The sequence below is a fragment of the Rhodamnia argentea genome, chromosome 4, assembly GCF_020921035.1.
Source record: "Rhodamnia argentea isolate NSW1041297 chromosome 4, ASM2092103v1, whole genome shotgun sequence".
In the NCBI taxonomy this organism is placed as follows: Eukaryota; Viridiplantae; Streptophyta; class Magnoliopsida; order Myrtales; family Myrtaceae; genus Rhodamnia; species Rhodamnia argentea.
In genome coordinates, this window is record NC_063153.1 from 19,190,075 (window position 1) to 19,210,422 (window position 20,348).

The window sequence follows — 20,348 nt, forward strand, 5'->3', positions numbered from 1 at the left end:
AAATTTTTGCCACTTAAATAAGCGTTGTACATAAATTATATGCTAAAGTGATTAAAAAAAATTATGGCACTTTAGGCCAAAAATCATTGACGTAGATATCGACGGTCTTACGTGATATGGCCGACATTGACGTGGTCATTTTTTTAATATTATTTTGGCTTTTTTCCTTCTTTTTCTACCAATGGCCGTGGCCGGCGAGGACGAGCACCGGTGAGGGACCCCTAAAAAAATCGGGCTTCATTTGGCGAGGCCACCTTGACTTGGGCGAGGGGGCCCTCGCCGACGCTAGCCCAGGCGCGGCAAGCCTTCGTCGGCCATGGCATGTGGGCAGTGGCCGGTGACCAAACACTAACAGAAAGAAAAGAGAAAGAACATTGTATGATGCATTCTATAAAAGTAACACTAGAAATCGTCACGAGCCAGTAACACTAGAAATCGTTGCGGATCGTGTGATGCTTGGTGTAATTTTAATATGCATTGCAATGTATGAAATTTCGCACGATCTGTGTATAGTTCCTTAGCCACCGGATTAACCAAATCACTGTTAATTTGAGTTTAAACTAGGACCAGCCATATTCTCATTTGTGTAACGAGGAGTTTGATTAATGACCCTCTTGCTCCTAAGGTCTGCCCATAAAAAGGGGCAGGGAAACTAATTTCCGTCTCTCTTCCTTAAGAGGGAAGAAACAGAAACCGCTGGGATCAAATTTGGTGCGACCAGTGGTCACAAACCCAAGGGGACAAGGACCGTTGAAAGACGACCCCCTTCATCATTGGATTCTACTCGCTCGTGCTTCTTCTCAAACCGTTCATTGCACTCTTCAACTCCATCCTCGAATTTCGCGGTTCTTGTTTTTTCTATGGATGAAAATTGAGTTAAAGGGTGGTCGTTTTGGAGGCTGCTTCGGACCATGGCCTCGTTGAAGTTGTCCATCCCCGTCGACGCTTGGGATTCGAGAAGGGTCAGTTTCTCTGGGAACCCTGTTCAATCATCTGACCGTGCCGCCTCCGTTTTCGCCATTACCGGTTTCGTACATGTAAGTGGAGCTTCAGTCATCAGTCCTTTTAGCAGGTTCAGGCACAGTAAGGTCTCTCGTATTGATCCTGAACCGTCGCACTGTCCTGCTTCTAAGTTGGAAATTGATAGCATCGAGCCTCCGAAAGGAAATTCTGTCGGTGAGAGACTGTTTGAGCAAAACCCACTTGCTGGAGGTGAGAAAAATCCCAACTTTGAGGGTCCAAAGAAAGGAAACAAGCAAGATAGGACATGGAAATCCAGTTTTCGGAGGTCTGATAGTGTGAAAAAAGATGTGTATTTTGTGCATGATTATAGTAGGTTAGATGTAAATAATGTTGCGTCTGATTTGAGCATGGAAGAGTGTAATGCGATCTTGGGACGGCTGGAGAAATGCAGTGATAGCAAGACTTTAGAATTTTTCAAGTGGATGAGAACTAATGGGAAATTGGAACGTAATATTGGAGCTTATAATTTGGTCCTCAGAGTGTTTGGTAGGAGAGAAGATTGGGATGCAGCGGAGAAATTGATTAGCCAGCTGAGTGTAGATCCTGAGTGTGGCTTAAATTATCAGGTTTTCAACACTCTAATTTATGCATGTTGCAAAGAGGGGAGAGTTGAAATGGCGGGGAGGTGGTTCAGGATGATGTTGGAATATGGCGTTCGGCCTAATATTGCGACGTTTGGTATGCTCATGAGTCTTTACCAGAAGGGTTGGAAGGTCGAAGAGGCTGAATTTGCATTTAGCCGAATGAGGGATTGTGGAATCAAATGTCAATCAGCATACGCTGCAATGATCACGATCTATACACGTTTGAGGTTGTACGACAAAGCTGAGGAAATAATTGGCTTATTGAAAGATGATGGTGTGATTTTGAAGTTGGAAAATTGGTTGGCAATACTTAATGCCTATTGTCAGCAAGGTAAGTTAGAGGAGGCTGAAAAGACATTGGTTTCCATGCAAGAAGCAGGATTGCCACCAAATATCGTTGCCTACAACACTTTGATTACCGGATACGGAAAGGTGTCCAAAATGGATGCTGCACAAAGAATATTTCAGAGGCTACAAGTTATTGGATTAACACCCGATGAGACAACTTACAGGTCCATGATCGAAGGTTGGGGGCGAGCAAATAATTATCAACAGGCAGCCTGGTACTGCAAAGAACTCACGGGGTTAGGGTTGAAGCCTAATTCGTCCAATTTGTACACACTGATAAATTTGCAGGCAAAATATGGGGATGAAGATGGTGCCACCAAAACTCTAGATGATATGGCAGAGATGGGCTGCCAATATTCGTCGATCTTGGGTATTCTTTTGCAAGCATATGAAAGGGCTGGAAGAATTGATAAAGTGCCTCTCCTTGTGAAAAATTCTTTTTATCAACACGTTTTGGTCAACCAGACCTCATGCTCCACATTGGTCATGGCTTATGTGAAAAATGGCTTGATGGACAATGCCATAAAGGTTATGCAGGATAAAAGGTGGACAGATGCAGCTTTTGAAGAAAATCTGTACCATCTCTTGATCTGCTCGTGTAAAGAGTTAGGCCATTTCGAAAATGCAGTCAAAATATACGCAAGTATGCCTAAAACTGAACACAGGGAGAACATGCATATCTTGTGCACGATGATCGATACATACAGTAACTTGGGCCAATTTACTGAAGCTGAGGAACTGTATATGAAGCTAAAATCTTCTGGAGTTCCGTTAGATGTGATTGCTTTCAGCATCGTTGTGAGAATGTATGTTAAAGCTGGATCCCTAAAAGAGGCTTGCTCTGTTCTTGAGATGATGGAGAAACAGAAAAATCTTGTGCCTGACGTTTTTCTGTTTCGAGACATGTTCCGCATTTACCAGCGTTGTCGTATGCTGGATAAATTAGAAAATCTCTACTATAAATTTTTGAGGAGCGGCATCAATTGGGATCAGGAAATGTATAATTGTGTCATAAACTGTTGTTCGCGTGCTCTGCCTGTTGATGAGCTCTCCCGGCTTTTTGACGAAATGCTTCAGTGTGGATTTTCTCCTAATACAATCACCTTCAATGTCATGCTTGATGTTTATGGAAAAGCTAAGCTTTTCAAAAAGGTGAGGAAGTTGTTCTTGATGGCTAGAAAGCAAGGGCTGGCTGATACTATTACGTACAACACCATCATAGCATCATATGGGCAAAACAAGGACTTCGTAAACATGTCATCAACTGTTCAAGAAATGCAGTTTGATGGTTTTTCAGTTTCTCTCGAAGTGTACAACTGCATGCTGGACGCTTATGGGAAAGAAGGCCAGATGGAGAGTTTTAGAAAAGTCTTGCAGAGACTGAAGGATTCAGCTCGTTCTCCTGATCGCTACACGTACAATATCATGATGAACATTTATGGAGAGCGTGGATGGATTGATGAAGTCGCAACTGTATTGAAAGAACTGAAAGATTGTTGTCTTGGACCTGATTTGTGCAGCTATAACTCATTGATAAAGGCATATGGAATTGCAGGAATGGTTGAAGAAGCTGTGGCCTTGATAAAGGAAATGAGGGAGAAAGGTATAGAGCCTGATAAGGTCACCTACATAAATTTGATCAATGCACTTCGGAAGAATGATAAGTTTTTGGAGGCTGTTAGATGGTCCTTGTGGATGAAGCAGATGGGTTTAGGATGAACTTTTGTTGTCTTTCAGCTGGTTTTTGGTCTCTTGAACAACCACTGCCTACTTTGGGTGATGAAGTTGACTTAAATGAGGAATCAATCACCGAACCCATGAATATGCATGGTCGGAGTCTCTTGGGATTGCTATTCCAAGACTGCACTATGGCTCAGGGACAATCCGCGGTCTGTCGTATGGCAAGTTGGTATGATATAGTCAAATCTCCCAATATATCAGTATTATTCAGCTCTTTGCAACATATAGCCAGCAAACGTTTAGATTATGACCTTTTACGGTCGAGCTTTGTGCCAGTGCAGCAACCATGCAGTGGTGAATTATAGCATCCTGGCTTATGTGGAATTGCTTCCACCTTGAGAAGAGAAGGATGAGTGGCCATGAGGGATCTCTCAGGGGCAGACCAAAATCAGCTTGTAAATGATCTACTCTGTCGTCGATTGTTATCTCATCATGTCTTATTGCAGAACTCTTGGGTCCTATTATAATTTTTGTCAAGACATCAAGGTCATCGTCCACGGCCATATCATGTTAATAATACTAGAATCTTGCTTCCGTTAGTTCTAATTTCCACCTTTGTATCACTGTGGATAGTGACGAGGTTTGGAGAGGTTTGCGCCCCCCATTCTCTGCACCAGCAGCGCGGCTGCACTTAAACGGAAGTCTCTCTCCGACGGCGCTAGAAATATAGAAGGAAAGCTAGTTACTTTAGCATCAAAATAGCAGTTTTCGAGATTACAAGTTATCTTTCCGAAGTGATTAGTTGTTGACGATCCCATCATGAAATGTACTAGTTACAATTTTCATTGGTTATTTAAGGATGCAGTGAGGAATTTTTTTTTTGTTTTATTGAGAAATGGGTAATTTACGAAAAGGGAATATATCTTAGCGAAACAGTTAGGCGCAGATAATTTTCCTTTTGCCTTGCAGTTTCCTTAATCAAACCCGAGTTTGGTCGTAAGTTAGTGTTATAGACAACCTCCCGCCAATTTTCCTAGTGGAAGCAGCGACAGCATTCACAAAACACTAACGAGGGCGAGTAAGTAAGAACAAGCGTAAGCTCTGTCGCCATCCCACGAGCAGATGAACTTCAGAACCGCGATCGCGCCTCTGCCTGCACTCGAGCGCAATCGCAACCTCTTCCTGTCGCTCATCAATGAATCCACGACGCTCTCTCACCTCGCCCAAGCCCACGCCCAGATCGTCGTCAACGGCTACAAGAACGACATCTCCACCGTCACCAGGCTCACCCACAAGCTCTGCGACCTCAAGGCCATCAACTACGCACGCGACCTCTTTCTTTCGGTCCCAAAGCCCGACCTTTTCCTCTTCAACGTCGTCATCAAGGGCTATTCCAATAACAACTCGCCTCGGTCGTCCATTTCCCTGTTCACCCATTTGAAGAAGAACACCGACCTGCGGCCCGATAACTTCACTTATTTCTTTGCTATTTCGGCTTCTTCCGGTTTTCCCGATGAAAAGGTTGCAACTTTGCTGCATTCGCAAGCTATTGTTGATGGGTTCGGATTGGATTTGTTTATTGGGTCCGCTTTGGTGGATCTTTACTTGAAGTTCTCCAAAGTGGAGTTTGCAAAGAAGGTGTTTGATGAGATGCCTGAGAGGGACACTGTGTTGTGGAACACCATGATCTCTGGCTTGGTGAAGATTTGTTGTTTTGAAGATTCGGTTTTGGTATTTAAGGATATGGTTGCTGATGCAGAGATCCAGTTGGATTCGACATCTCTTGCAGCTGTGCTTCCGGCTGCAGGGGAGTTGCAGCAATTGAGGTTAGGTATGGGGATTCAATCTCTGGCTACGAAACTGGGACTGCATTCTCATGTGCATATACTTACAGGACTAATATCTTTTTATTCCAAATGTGGGGATACTGAGACAGCTAGTTTGTTGTTCGACCAGATTGACAGGCCGGATTTGGTATCTTATAATGCGATGATCTCTGGGTACACGTGTAATAACGAAACCGACTCGTCCCTGAGGTTATTCAAGGAATTGCTTGCATTTGGGGAAAGAGCAAATTCAAGCACAATTGTGGGATTGATTCCTGTGTTCTTTCCCTTTGGTCATTTGGACCTGACGCTCTGTATTCATTGTTTTTGTGTAAAATCTGGTGTTGTTTCAAATCCTGCCATTTCAACTGCATTGACCACTGTGTACAGTAGGTTGAATGAAATTGAACTTGCACGGCAGGTTTTTGATGAATCTACTGAGAAAAGCTTAGCATCCTGGAATGCCATGATTTCAGGTTATACCCAGAATGGGTTAACGGATGCAGCTATTCTTCTTTTCCAAAATATGCAGACATTCAAGGTCCAGCCAAATCCAGTGACAGTGACTAGCATTCTCTCTGCCTGTGCCCAACTAGGAGCTCTTAGTCTAGGAAACTGGGTGCACGACCTAGTTAAACGAGAGGGATTCCATTCCAACATTTATGTTATGACTGCTCTGATAGACATGTATGCAAAGTGTGGGAGCATTGTGGAGGCACGGAGAATATTTGACTCGATGCAGGAGAAGAACGTGGTCACTTGGAACTCTATGATTTGTGGATATGGTCTTCATGGACATGGAAAAGAAGCTCTGGATCTCTTCACCAAGATGTTGCAATTTGGGGTTTCACCATCCGGAGTTACGTTCCTTTCTGTCTTGTATGCTTGCAGTCACGCTGGCTTGGTGACAGAAGGAGATAGGATTTTCCATTCCATGGTACATGATCATGGCTTTGAGCCCTTACCTGAACATTACGCCTGCATGGTTGACATTTTTGGCCGAGCTGGAAAGCTAGAGAAGGCCTTAGAGTTTATAAAGAGAATGCCGGTGGAGCCAGGGCCTGCTATCTGGGGTGCACTGTTAGGAGCTTGCATGATTCACAAGGAAACAAGGCTAGCACATCTGGCCTCTAAAAGGCTATTTGAGTTGGACCCTGAAAATGTTGGATATTATGTCTTACTCTCGAATATATTCTCTGTTGACAAGAATTATCCACAAGCGGCTTCCGTTCGACAAGTAGTTCGACGCAGGAGCTTGGCAAAAACTCCTGGCTGCACTTTGATAGAAGTTGGTGGCTTACCACATGTCTTTACCTCAGGTGACCGGTCTCATCCTCAAACCAAAGCAATCTATGCAAAGCTGGAAATGTTAATGGGGAAGATGAGGGAGGCTGGATTTCAGGCAGAGACTGTCACTGCTTTGCACGATGTGGAAGATGAAGAGAAGGAGCTAATGGTGAAGGTTCATAGTGAGAAACTCGCTATTGCTTTTGGCCTTATTTCTACTGAGCCTGGAAGTGAGATCAGGATCATCAAGAATCTTCGGGTTTGTCCAGACTGCCACACTGCTACTAAATTCATATCGAAGATCTCTGGGAGAGACATTGTTGTTAGAGATGCGAATCGTTTCCATCATTTCAAGGATGGCATTTGTTCTTGTGGAGACTATTGGTGAAAAGGCAAAAGTCCTCTTGCCGCTTGTTTTGCTTGAGATTGCAGCTGCATTCGACCTTTCATCCAGTAAGGATATCTACTGTACCACCTCATTGCTTAAATTTACATGACATACAAACAGGTTGACAAGTATATTGAAACATATGCTGCAGAACAGACACACCTCCCTTGTTCTGGTCTATCATGACCAATTTTTTTTTTTTTGGGTGACCCAGGGAACCCCTGCACGGCCGGTAGCCGGGGGGTAAACCCTGGGGGCAACACGTGCTAGCCACCACACACGTGCCACCGGTTAAGTCACCCCGCAACGCCCCTGGGATTCGAACACTCGACCTTTTGCGAGAGAAAGAGTGCGCGAACCAGCAGCGCCACCCAGGTGGGTGGTGTCTATCATGACCAATTTGTTCCTCTTTTTACCTATTACGGCAAAACTAATTAATAAGTAGTTGCACAGTGAACTGTCCTTTTCACCCTCATATACATGTAAGCGTTCTTATCATTTTGTGCAGTTTCATTTGCCTTTGGCTCGTATATCTGTAATCCTCAAATCTTTGTCTCTTATTGAACCTTAGGCTGTCAAATATTTGGCTTCCTTGCCTTGTCATATGGATGTAGTTATCTCCTGCAGCAGGAGCTGCTTAGGATACGCTTCGTTTTCACTTGGTGTAGTGCGGGGATGGGTATGGGAGTGGTTGGTGGTAGTGAGCAGAAACCAGTGCTTATGGCTTCAGTTATTAGTTAGCAAGATGCAACATGATTCTTTTTAATGTTTGTCTCGCCCTTTCTCTTTGCTTTTGATGCAAATCAGATGCTATTCTTGAATAAGACCCGTCTTTGTTAGTTGCGTTCCTTTTCTACTTTCACTTAAAACAATCGATTTTAGACCCAGGCATTTGAAGGTACCTTTACGCATACATTATTTTGAATGTGATGAGAACTCCTTTGGGAAAATAAACTGTTGGGTATCATTTACTATGGCATCAGAGATTGCAAATATAGAATTTCTTAGAACCAAACCATGCAGCCTAGTACAACCCACTGAGGATTTCTCCAGTCTGAGCAATTAAGACAATGAATAGTTCTGCTACCTTGAAAAGTTAGTTCGTATAACAAGACCTTCATTCGCCTACAAAAATGGACATTTTTGCTTTGTACTTCACAAAATACACACTCTTATCTTTATTCAATCTTAGCACTTCTGTGCTGTGGATTTATACACTAAATTTATCTGGACAAAAAGTCCTTGTACTTCAGGAGATGTGCATACTGAAGCAGGAATTTTGAGATTTAACAATTGTTTCCACATTGCTTAGTATCAGGTCCCTTGGTTTTTAGCACAAAGGGATCGATTCTGACCCACAGCAAGGAGAATATAGAAGCCAGTAGTATTGACCATATTACCACTATGGTTGGTGTTCGGTTCTGTCGCCCCATCAGCCCTTTGAGGAAGGGATAGAGATGGGCAATCACCCAGAAGGCAAAGAATAATTTACCGAACAGCAGTCCCATTGCTTGGTTCCCATTGTTAAGGGCATCAGTGACTCCAGCGACTATTCCGACTAGGTTGATAATCAATATTGTGGTGGGAGGGATTAACAAGGTCGTCCATTTGAATGTGTGCAGGTCTCCAAACTCTTCATCATGGGCTGCTTTAGATGTCACTGTGAAATCCGTGTCTACTCCAGCCAAAATCTTCAGGAGACCCAGTACAACGGCAAATAGGTGAGCTGACACACCACCAATGATCGAGAATTGCTCATTTCTCCACCATTCCTCAATGCTCACACCACTCCACCTTGATTCAAGAACGGTCGTCGCGAAGATTGAGATAAAAAGACCAATGAAGAATAGACTGGCAAAAGTGCTAATCTGTAAAATGCAAAAGTAAGTTGAGAAGATAAGCTAAATTATCTGACAAGTTCAACTCATACAGATTGCTACATCTTTATATGTTTGTGTACTCACAGGTGGCATGATGAACTTGTCTGTGAGCAAGCAAATGGCTGGTAGAGTACAGTAGGCAATGAGTGGTAAAGAGGTGAAAGGATAGATGGTTGTGTGAACATATGCTAACCGTTGAAGCCACTTAAGCTTCCCTCCTTTGTAACCATACCAGACTGGACAATGTCGGCTTAAAAATATCTCAACAGAGCCATGTGCCCAACGAAGCACTTGACTGAGCCGATCTGAAAGATTGATTGGAGCAGATCCCTTGAATGCTGGTCTCTTTGGCATACAATATATGGACCTCCAACCACGGCAATGCATCTTGAAGCCTGTTAGGATATCCTCTGTAATAGAACCGTAAATCCAGCCCAGCTGCAAGCAGAAATTTCAGAGTCATCAAGTTTCAGTAAGGATTTGTTGCCAAGGTATCAACCACGTTTTTCAGGATTGAAACAGTAGCTTCTTGAAAATGCACCTTTTTTTAGTGCTATGACAGCTTAGGACAATTGGCATATCACCAATTGGAGAAATAACTAAGATATGCAGCAAATTCATAAAATTTTATATTGCAACAAGGTTGCAAAGCTCTGTATGCTATATTGGTGGAGATGTTCTGCTTTTTTGGTGACAGCTAAGTTGGTGCCCCTGTAAAGACTGACAAGAATGGTTTTAGTTTCCTAGAAATTGATACTACCTCGGTGCCCCATTCGGTTTTATCTTCATACCCACAACTGATAACATGGATGGCTTCTTTCAGCAGGGCTGCTGGACTTGAAGAAGGGGGTACACCACCCTGGTCCATCAAAGTTGAAGTTGCGAATATCGCTGACTGCCCAAACTTCTCGAAATTTATCTGGGACTTCAATAGCTCCTTGTCATCATCCCCTCCTAATCAAGAGGTGAAGAAGGCTTCTAGTTTAGTGATGGAGGAAATTACAAGCAAATGGAAGGATATTAGCATGCAGGTACTGTATGTGCTGGTAAAAAGGAAACAGTTTGAAAACCTTGCAGATTTGCAGCTTCCCCATTGGCACCATGCTTAGAATACTTTGGGAGTTTTTTTCGGTGGCCAAAGCATGGGCAGCAGTCGCAGCTTACCATCTTAGGTCGCTTAGGACCCTTGGGGGGTTCGTAGCCATATAATGCTTTTCTTCGGAAGACACATCCAGTGCCCACATAAACTGGGCCTTGGATTCCATCTAGACCTTTCATGTTGATCTGTAGAAATAATGAAGGCAAACCTTATTCATTTTCTTACTGAAGGAACGGTGGCATATATGCGTATTTTCTTATCACTCTCAAGAAGGGCTTACATCAAAGAAAACTGTGTTTCTGTTGGCATAGCGGTCGTGCCTATCAATGCCATCAAATCTTTGAGGGAATTGGACAAAGCAAACCTTAGCTCCTATCTTAGGGTCCATCAAGAAGCACATCGCCTCACGTACAGCTTTGCTGTTATTTATGTAGTGGTCGCAGTCCAAGTTCAGCATGAAAGGAGCATTGGTAAGCACGCCGGAGACACGAACCTTAGGAATGGGAGGCATTAGCATGAATTATGAGGAAGCCAGACTAAGAATAGGCTGATTCAATTTTGAGTAGAAGTTGAGATCATTTACTAAGGCATTCATGGCACCAGCTTTCTTGTGATGTTGGAAGCCAGGCCTCTTCTCACGAGACACATAAACAAGGTGAGGGAGCTCATTTCCTTCTGCATCAAGATCTCCACTGTGTCCAAGGAAGACTTGAATCATACCTGGACGATCCTTTGTGTTGTTTCCTGGCCATGATGTCCCATCTTGCATTACCCATCCCTCTGGAGGTACAATTGAAGCTTTAGCGACCAAGGCATTGATCCGCACTTTGAATTCTTCATATTCCCTCTGCCAAATGAAAAGCACAATTTAGAACTCGATTGTAATTGTAAGATTTACTCTTATCTGTCGGTCTAAAAAGCTATCTAAAAACCTTCATTGCTCGCCGCTCTTTGACAAAGGTTGGCTGTACTTTGTCTTTGAGATAATCAATCTTCAAAGTGAAGTACATTTCCGGGGCTCGAGGCTCTATGGAGAACTTTTTGCAGAAGGGTACCCATTTTCGAGCAAACTTGGCAGTTTCAGACAAAGATTCAAAGGTGAGCATGGAAGCTCCATCGTCGTGAACGTAGCAGGAGATTTTATCCACTGGATAGTCCATAGCCAAAATCGATAGAGCTGTGTTTGCGGTCACAAGTGGGGGCTCCTTCGTAGGATCTACCGTAGTCACAAAGATATCCACTGGGGAAAGCATATTAGGTTCACCTTCCCTTTCATATCTGCAGCATATGCAAAAGAATTATACTGCAAGGAAAAGATACATATACTTTGTATAATCCTGGCAATTAGGCTTAGTGCCTTGAATCATAAGATCAAGCGCTAGGAGGATAAAATTGGGTAGAGAGGCTGCTTTCAAGGATCGGTCCCGCAATATACATTACCATATGCTTTCTTTTTTCTAAATGACATTCTTCTGTCTGCTTCTTAGACATATGAGATCATTTTACTTTAAGTGATACAATGCACGCTGTACAGGAGATAAATCATATTATTGATCACTGAGATGTAGTTTCTGTTTCTTATTTCACAGTGGTGATTTTGTAAAAACCTTTTAGTAAAGGTCACCTCTTCGAGTGCCTACCTGAGTGAAAGACGATGGGGAACCATTTTGGTAACTGATCGAGGATCCATGAGATAGTGAACCATATCTCACAGAGTATGGATGTTAGCCAGATACCAATTGCATCATGCACTGGATTCAAAATTCTGTACCGCAGCAATAAAACCAATACGACAAGTCGAACAGCTATCAGCATCCGATAAGGGTTGATCTTGCTAGGTGCAGAAGGAACTTTCCTAGAAAGTGGCTGCCTGGCCTCGTCTATCCTGCATTCAATTCGGCCGGTTTCATGGCATATAAAATGTTAGTCGTGGAAATCTATTTGCTTTAATCATTTGGCCTTTTGCAGTCCACCAGTAGAACACATACACTGCCGTGTCCAGGTCATTGATGTCATCAGAGCCTAGGTTCCCTTGCTGCAGTTTCCAGTCATCCATCCTTTCTTTCCACCCTCCCTCGTTCTTTTCAACCCATCTTTCAGTTCCTGTTTGGGACAAGATCATTGCAATGCGGTAAAAGGTCACGGAAGAGCTTCTTTGCAGAGAACTTTTGAGAGAGAAACTTTTTGGTGGAGCGTGATTCACTGTGAAAGGTCATGAAAGTTTTCAGTGATGGTTAACATGGAATAGAGGGCGGTATATTCATAGTTACCAGGTTCAGAAATTGGATCTGGGTAAACTCGTTTATGAAGGGAAGAAGGCATCATCTGCTCTCCATGACTATAAGATGATATTGGGAACTCCCCACGTACCTGCACGAATGCATGCTTAAAGATAGATAAACTTGAACCGGAAAGGAGAGAATTTGAGCTAAATATATGATATGCAATTAGAAAAGGTGTTCTGCCGAAAGTTAACGAGAAAGTCGTGCGCACCGGTTGGGATCTGACACCAGCTATAACTGGTGGGAATTGAGCATTGTTATCATGGTCTGGTCCTCCTCCATAGCTCATCTTCCCGTGAAGCATAGCTTCTGCAAGGTGTTTGCGCTGGTTCTGCTCAACTTCAACATTGAATTCGTGCTCGATATCATCGATATCTTCTTCATCTTCATCGCCCTCCACTCTTGGGCTCCCTTGACAGTTTTAAATCATAAAACGTGTTATCAGTCATTGATAATCATCTTGTCATCTACAAGTAAATATCACTACTCCTGATAGTGCAATCGCACTTCAAATGCATGGCTAAATAGTGTATATCTTGCTCTTGCCTATGCTTCTCATGATCATATGCGATATCCCATATAATGTGCACCGAGAAGAACATTGCGGATAACTTATATGTCAACTTTTGTTTCCATTCTGTTTCTGTAGTCCTGTTTTGTGAATTCAAATCTCTTATTAGCTACATGACTTTGCGTTAGTTCATCTGAACGTACATATTGCCATTGAATTAACTGGCTTTTTGCTACCTTTGAGACGCCGATATCGAGTCTTGCACTGAGGGCACAATTGGCTCCCTTCTCTCCTCTCATACTCGTAACAAGGCCGACAAACTGGAAATCCACACTCGTTGCACGCCACGAACAGTTCTCCATCAACCGTGAGCCCAACCTCATCCCCACATATCTCACACACTTGCCCATCCAATTTCTTCGAGTTCAAAGGCTTTGGCTGCACCCATAAGAGAGAGAAAGATAACCATTACTCTAACATACAAGAACATCATCAAATATCTGACTTGTTTCTTTTCTTTATTGTTCTGGCTTGAAGTTTTCTCGTTCTTTTTTCTGTATATTCACCTCTTCATGGCCAAGAATGATGACGACCTCGTTGGGGTTGTGAGAACCGGCCACAAGTCCGGCGCTAGCTTCCATGGAAGAAGTAAGGATGCTGCTGGTGGTGGCGGTGGTGTGAGAATGGGCTAAGCTCAAGGTGGTGGTGATGGAAGGAGAAAGGTTCTTTTAAAAGGAGAAAAGGTAGGAAATAGCATTTCAAACCTCAAAGCTGAGCTCACCTAATGTGTGTACACACAAACCCACATGCCACTAGTTTTGGTTGCAAAGTCCACATTGCCTCGAAGTTAAGCTTCGTCCAAGAATTATATCTCACCTAATGTGAGGCGAAACAAGTGCTTAAGGCTACAGTTAGTAGTTATTAAGATGCATCATGTTTCTTTTCCCGACTTCTGATCAATTCGGGCAGCCATAACTGTGAGGAGCAAGGAAGTTTTGCTTGTCTCGCCATTTCTATTTGCTTTTGATGTATCAGATGCAATTCTTGCATGATCGCATAAATTATTATGAATATGAGATGAGAACTCCTTTGAAGAAATCAACTGGTAGGTTGATCATTTACCATGAAAGTGGAGATTGTAAATACTTAATTTCCTGGAAGAAAACACTTATAGCCTAGTATGATCCACTTAGGATTTGTCCAATCTTATCAGAGGACGTTTCATTCACTTACAAAAAATGGGCATTCTTCCTTTGTGCTACACAAAAATTTGCACTCTTATCTTTATTCAATCTCAAGCGCTTCAGCACTTCTGTGCTGATGATGTACACTAAATTATCTGGACGAAACACTTGTACTTGAGGAGATGCGCATACTGAAGCAGGAAATTTGAGATTTAGCAATTGATTCCACATTGCTTGGTATCAGGTCCCTTGGTCTTCAGCACAAATGGATCGATCCTGACCCAAAGCAAGGAGAATATGGAAGCTAGTAGTATCGACCATATGACCACTATTGTTGGTGTTCGGTTCTGTCGCCCCATCAGCCCTTTGAGGAAGGGATAGAGATGGACAATCACCCAGAAGGCGAAGAACAATTTACCAAACAGAGGTCCCCATGCTTGGTATCCATTATTAATAGCATCTGAGATTCCGGCAACTACTCCAACAAGGTTGATGATCAATATAGTAGTTGGAGGGATTAACAAGGTCGTCCATTTGAATGCGTACAATTCTCCAAACTCTTCGTCATCAGTTGCTTTAGATGTCACTGTGAAATTAGTGTCTATTCCAGCCAATATCTTCAGGAGGCCTTGTACAACAGCAAACAAGTGAGCTGACACACCACCGATGACCCAGAATTGCTCATTTCTCCACCATTCCTCAATGCTCACTCCACTCCACCTCAATTCAAGAATGCCCGTCGCAAAGATTGAGATAAAAAGAGCAATGAAGAAAAGACTGGCAAAAGTGCTAATCTGTAAAGTGAAGAAGTAAGTTGAGAAGACAAGCAAAATATCTGACAACTTCAATTCACATAAATCAGCATGTCCTTATGTTTTTGTTTACTTACTGGTGGCATGATGAACTTGTCTGTGAGCAAGCAAATGGCCGGAAGAGTACAGTAGGCAAGGAGTGGTAAAGAGGTGAAAGGATAGATGGTTGTGTTGACATATGCAAACCGTTCAAGCCACTTAAGTTTCCCCCCTTTGTACCCATACCAGGCTGGACTATGACGGCTAAAAAAGATCTCAACAGAGCCAAGTGCCCAACGAAGCACTTGATTGAGCCGATCTGAGAGATTGATCGGAGCAGATCCCTTGAATGCTGGTATCTTTGGCACACAATAAATGGACCTCCAACCACGGCAATGCATCTTGAAGCCTGTTAGGATATCCTCTGTTATAGAACCATAAATCCAGCCTAACTGCGAGCAGAAATTTCATAGTGGTCAGGTTTCACATTGGTAATCGTAAACCCCTGATGCCAAGGTATCTACTACGTTTTTCAGGATTGAACAGACGACCATTATCGAAATATGCATCTGTTTGTAGAGCTAGTATAGCTTATAAGGGCATTATCAGGTGTAGGAGAAAATAACTAATAAATGCTGCAAAATCATATGAATTATATTATAAGCAACAAGGTAGCAAAGTTTATATTTGTCGAGATGTTCTCCTTGGTTGGTAACGGCTAAATTGGTGCCTCTATAGAAGACAAGGACAGTGATTTTACTTTCCTGGATATTAACATTACCTCAGTGCCCCATTCAGTTTTATCTTCGTACCCACAACTGATAACATGGATGGCTTCTTTCAGCAGGGCTGCTGGACTTGAAGAAGGGGGTACACCACCCTGATCCATCAAAGTTGAAGTAACAAATATTGCTGACTGCCCAAACTTCTTCTCAAAATTCATCTGGGACAGCAGTAGCTCCTTGTCATCTTCCATTCCTAATTAAGAGGTGAAGATGGACTCTAGTTAAGTGAAGGAGCAGATTACAAGCAGATATTAGCATGTAGAGTGTAGCTATTGGACAAAAAAGAGTTTGAAAAACCTTGCAGATTTGCAGCATCCCCATTGGCACTATGCTTAGAATACTTCGGGAGCTTTTTGCGGCGGCCAAAGCATGGGCAGCAATCGCAGCTGACCATCTTAGGACGTTTAGGACCCTTTGGGGGTTCATAGCCATAAAGTGCTTGTCTCCGAAAGACACATCCAGTGCCCACATATACAGGGCCCTGGATTCCATCTAGACCTTTCATGTTGATCTGCAGAAACAAGGAAAGTGAGCCTGATTCATTTCTTACTGAAGGAATGGTAACAAATAAACATTTACTGTGATCATTCTCTGGGAAGACTTACATCAAAGAAAACTGTGTTCCTGTTGGCGTATCGGTCATGCGTATCAATGCCATCAAATCTTTGAGGGAATTGGACATAGCAAACCTTTCTTCCTATCTGAGGGTCCATCAAGAAACACATGGCCTCTCGTGCAGCCTTGCTGTTATTTATGTAGTGGTCACAATCCAAGTTCAGCATGAAAGGAGCATTTGTAAGCACACCAGAGACACGAACCTTAGGAGTAGTGGGCATTAAAGCATGAGTTGTTAGTAATCCATACTAAGGAAAAGGCTGGTTCAAGTTGAAGTAAAAGTTGAGGTCTTTTACCAAGGCATTCATGGCACCAGCTTTCTTGTGATGTTGGAAGCCAGGCCTCTTCTCACGAGATACATAAACGAGGCGAGGGAGCTCATTCCCTTCTGCATCAAGACCTCCACTGTGTCCAAGAAAAACTTGAATCATACCTGGATGATCCTTTGTGTTGTTTCCTGGCCATGGTGTCCCGTCTTGCATGATCCATCCCTCCGGAGGTACTTTTGAAGCTTTAGCAACCAACGCATTGATCCGCACTTTGAATTCTTCATATTCCCTCTGCCATTTGAGAAGCATAATTAGATCTAGATTGCCCGTGGTAGAAACTCACTTTATCTATTAAGCTAAAAAGCTTTCTAGAAACCTTCATTGCTCGCCGCTCTTTGACAAAGGTTGGCTGGACTTTGTCTTTGAGATAATCAATCTTCAAAGTGAAGTACATTTCAGGGGCTCTGGGCTCTATAGAGAACTTTTTGCAGAAGGGTACCCATTTTCGAGCAAATTCGGCAGTTTCAGACAAAGATTCAAAGGTGAGCATCGAAGCTCCGTCATCAGAAACGTAGCAGGAAATCTTATCGACTGGATAGTCCATAGCCAATATTGACAGAACTGTGTTTGCTGTCACAAGCGGGGGCTCTTTCATGGGATCCACTGTACTGACAAAGATATCTACTGGCGAAAGCATATTAGGTTCACCTTCCCTTTCGTATCTGCAGCATATGCAAAACAATTTTACTCCTAGGGAAAAGGTACAACGTAGAATTCTAGCAATTAAGCTTAGGGCCCTGAATTGTAATCAATCTCTAGGAAGACAAAGTTGGATGACATGCTTTCTTTTTAGGTGACATAACCTTCTGTCTGCTTCTTGGAAGATATGAAAATAAGGTCATTGTACATAAAATGGTAGACCATATGAGCGAACAGCTTATAAAATCGAATTATTTATCACTGAGAAGTTGTTCCTGCTGCTTTTTTTTTTTTTTTTGCAATGATTGCCTTTGCACCATTTAGTGAAAGCTACCTCTAGTTGATCTTTTAATTTCTACATGAGAACAAAAATCTCCTGATGAATACCATAGATCTGCCTTTGACTCTAGAATGCTTATCCTTTTCAGAACGGTAGCTTTTCAGTTTGTGACTACCTGAGAGAGAGGCGATCAAGATAGGTCTCACGATCAATAGGAAACCATTTGGGGAACTGATCCAGGATCCATGAGAAAGCGAACCATATCTCACAAATGATGGATGTTAACCAAAGACCAAATGCATCGTGTACCGGGTTCAAAATCCTGTAACGGAGGAAGAAAGCCAATATGACAAGCCGAGCAACTATCACCATCCTATATGGGTTGACCTTGCTCGATGCAATCGGAACTTTCCTAGAGAGTGGCTGCCTTGCCTCATCGATCCTGCATTCGTTCACAGTTATATGACATATATTAGATTAGCGTCTTGGAAAGCTATGTTCTTTAATCATTTTGCCTCTAGCTGTCGATCAGTAGAGACATACATAGCCATGTCCGGGTCATTGATATCGTCAGTTTCGGGCCCAAGGTTGCCTTGCTGCAGCTTCCAGTCATCCATTCTTTCTTTCCACCCTCCCTCTTTCTTTTCATCCCATCTTTCACTTCCTGCTTCAACGAGATCAATGCAATGTAAAAGGTCATGGAAGATTATCCTTGCAGAGAGTTTATTCAGAGGAACTTCCAGCCGAAGCGTGCATGATTCGTGATCAAAAGGTCGCAGAAGTTTTCTGGTGAGAGTTAACTTGGAATAAATTGTGGTGGATTGATAGTTACCGGGTTCAGACATTGGATATGGATGAACTCGTTTGTGAAGGGAAGAAGGCATCTCTCCGTGACCATAAGATGATATTGGGAACTCGCCACTTACCTGCACGAACGCGTGCGTTAACATTGTTGAATGGAAAGGAGAGACTTGAAGTGAACTACATGAGATGTACTAAGGAAAGTCAGTTTCGTTGAAATTAAGGAGAAAGTTTTGCTCACGGGTCGGGATCTGACACCAGCTATAACTGGTGGAAATTGAGCGTTATCGTCATCGTCAGGACCTCTTCCGTAGCTCATCTTCCCATGAAGCATAGCTTCTGCCAGGTATTTGTGCTTGTTCTGTTCATCTTCAATGTTGAATTCGTGCTCGATATCATCAATGTCCTCTTCATCTTCGTCGCCCTCCACTCTCGGGCTCCCTTCAACATAATTAAACCATACAACATGAAATTTACTCGTTCACAACCATCTTATCATCTTCAAGTAAATAATCATTGCTTCTACCATTGCCATCTGCATGGCAGATGCATGCGAAAGTAGCTAGCTTCTCATGATCAGATCTCCTGTGTAATCTGAACTAAGAAGAATGTTGCAAATAACATATAAGTGAACTTTGGTTCCCTTTCTATTTTCCATCGTCATGCCGTGCGAGTTTTGTTTAGCCATGAATAATTATCTTAATGTGTAGTTCATCTGCTACGGGCATATTTTCACGCTGCATTAACCGGCTTCTTTGTTACCTTTGAGACGCTTGTATCGAGTCTTGCACTGCGGGCACAATTGGCTCCCCTCTCTCCTCTCATACTCGTAGCAAGGCCGACAAGCCGGAAATCCGCACTCGTTGCACGCCACGAACAGATCTCCATCAACCGTGAGCCCAACCTCATCCCCGCATATCTCACACACTTGCCCATCCAAGTTCTTCAAAGACTTTGGCTGCACCAGAAGAAATGAAAAGCGATAACAAAAGAAGGTAAGCATGGCGTTTGTCATACACAGGATGTCATCAAACGTCAAAAGTTGTTTCCTTCTTTCTTGTTATGGCCCAGTTTCTTGTTTATCCTTGTTACAGATGTTCACCTCTTCATGGCCATGAATGACGACAAGCTCGTTGCGGTTGTGAGAGCCGGCTACAAGTCCGGCGTTAGCTTCCATGGAAGGAGGAGGAGGATGGCGGCGGCGAGAGAACGTGGAATTTAGCTCAAGGTGGCAGTGGTGAATGGAGGGAAAAAGGGTTCTTTTAAATGAGAGAAAGTAGGACACCGCATTTCAACCTTAGAGCTGTTCTCACCTAATATCCACAGCACACCCGAACGCACGCATGGTCCAAAGCGTTAGTTGCAAAGTCCCCATTGCCTTGAAGTTAAGCTTCGTCCAAGACTTCCCTTCTCCAACCACCATGCGCCCCGCCCTCTCCACAGGCTTTCCTGCAACGACCAGTCTTTATGTCCCTTGATGCTGAAATCCGAGCAAAGGCTCTTCTGTGTCCTACGGGCGTCACTGTGTTTGTACGAGACTCCTTACAACATTTGAGCTTTACTCTTTTTGACAATGGTCATCGTCCGGTTTAATTAGCCGTTTCTCGAGCTTCTGTGAGTTTAGCAGAAGAACTTAACGGCCGAGCTAACAACGGCCCTCGAAGAAACATGTATCAAGCTCAGCACAGCTTATGTCCACTCACTGCCTTGTAATTCCATAGTGCATAGTGTTTCACGCGTCCGTAAACGTCCCCTTTCGGGTATTGCCGGCTATTCGCGTTGAGGACTGAATTGAACATGTAACACTATCTTGTTGATCCGCTCAAGAGTAAGACAGAAGCGATTATCTTAAGAGTGTTTTTAAACCGAGGCAGGAGTGTAAAATTAATTGCATGAGAGTTGGGAAAATCACGTATAGCACGCACGATCGAAGCTTTCGTGGAGTAGTTTGGACATCACGAAAATTTTGCAACAAATCCTAAACCTATTGCACGGCGGCCTATTCAGTTCTAAACC

General features: G+C 43.1%; 3 protein-coding genes across 5 annotated transcripts; 2 read left to right on the top strand and 1 right to left on the bottom strand.

Moving 5' to 3' along the window:
• Positions 1-697: 697 nt before the first annotated feature.
• Positions 698-4,234, top strand: LOC115744596 (pentatricopeptide repeat-containing protein At4g30825, chloroplastic). The gene has a single exon (XM_030679850.2). It carries the CDS (start codon positions 912-914, stop codon positions 3,672-3,674), a length of 2,763 nt encoding a protein of 920 aa, XP_030535710.1. The 5' UTR covers positions 698-911; the 3' UTR covers positions 3,675-4,234.
• Positions 4,235-4,379: 145 nt separating this feature from the next.
• Positions 4,380-7,885, top strand: LOC115744598 (pentatricopeptide repeat-containing protein At4g30700). The gene is made up of 2 exons (XM_030679851.2): positions 4,380-7,201; positions 7,764-7,885. The coding sequence occupies exon 1, from the start codon at positions 4,758-4,760 to the stop codon at positions 7,134-7,136; it is 2,379 nt and encodes a 792-aa protein (XP_030535711.1). The 5' UTR covers positions 4,380-4,757; the 3' UTR covers positions 7,137-7,201; positions 7,764-7,885.
• Positions 7,886-8,313: 428 nt separating this feature from the next.
• On the bottom strand, positions 8,314-19,629 carry LOC115744594 (cellulose synthase A catalytic subunit 7 [UDP-forming]). 3 transcript variants are annotated; one of them, XM_030679847.2, is made up of 13 exons: positions 19,435-19,629; positions 19,095-19,290; positions 18,574-18,773; positions 18,364-18,457; positions 18,075-18,198; positions 17,707-17,973; positions 11,048-11,393; positions 10,699-10,962; positions 10,396-10,608; positions 10,087-10,300; positions 9,777-9,970; positions 9,101-9,454; positions 8,314-9,004 (listed from the first exon to the last, which is right to left on the bottom strand). In XM_030679847.2, the coding sequence occupies exons 1-13, from the start codon at positions 19,507-19,509 to the stop codon at positions 8,423-8,425; spliced, it is 3,123 nt and encodes a 1,040-aa protein (XP_030535707.1). In that variant the 5' UTR covers positions 19,510-19,629; the 3' UTR covers positions 8,314-8,422. The 3 variants fall into 3 exon arrangements, with proteins under 3 accessions (XP_030535707.1, XP_030535706.1, XP_030535705.1); XM_030679846.1 differs by lacking the exons at positions 8,314-9,004; positions 9,101-9,454; positions 9,777-9,970; ... (2 more) ...; positions 10,699-10,962; positions 11,048-11,393 and adding exons at positions 14,026-14,886; positions 14,982-15,335; positions 15,665-15,861; ... (2 more) ...; positions 16,580-16,843; positions 16,929-17,274 and having other exon boundaries at positions 18,075-18,195; positions 19,435-19,591; XM_030679845.1 differs by lacking the exons at positions 8,314-9,004; positions 9,101-9,454; positions 9,777-9,970; ... (2 more) ...; positions 10,699-10,962; positions 11,048-11,393 and adding exons at positions 14,026-14,886; positions 14,982-15,335; positions 15,665-15,861; ... (2 more) ...; positions 16,580-16,843; positions 16,929-17,274 and having other exon boundaries at positions 19,435-19,591.
• Positions 19,630-20,348: the final 719 nt, after the last annotated feature.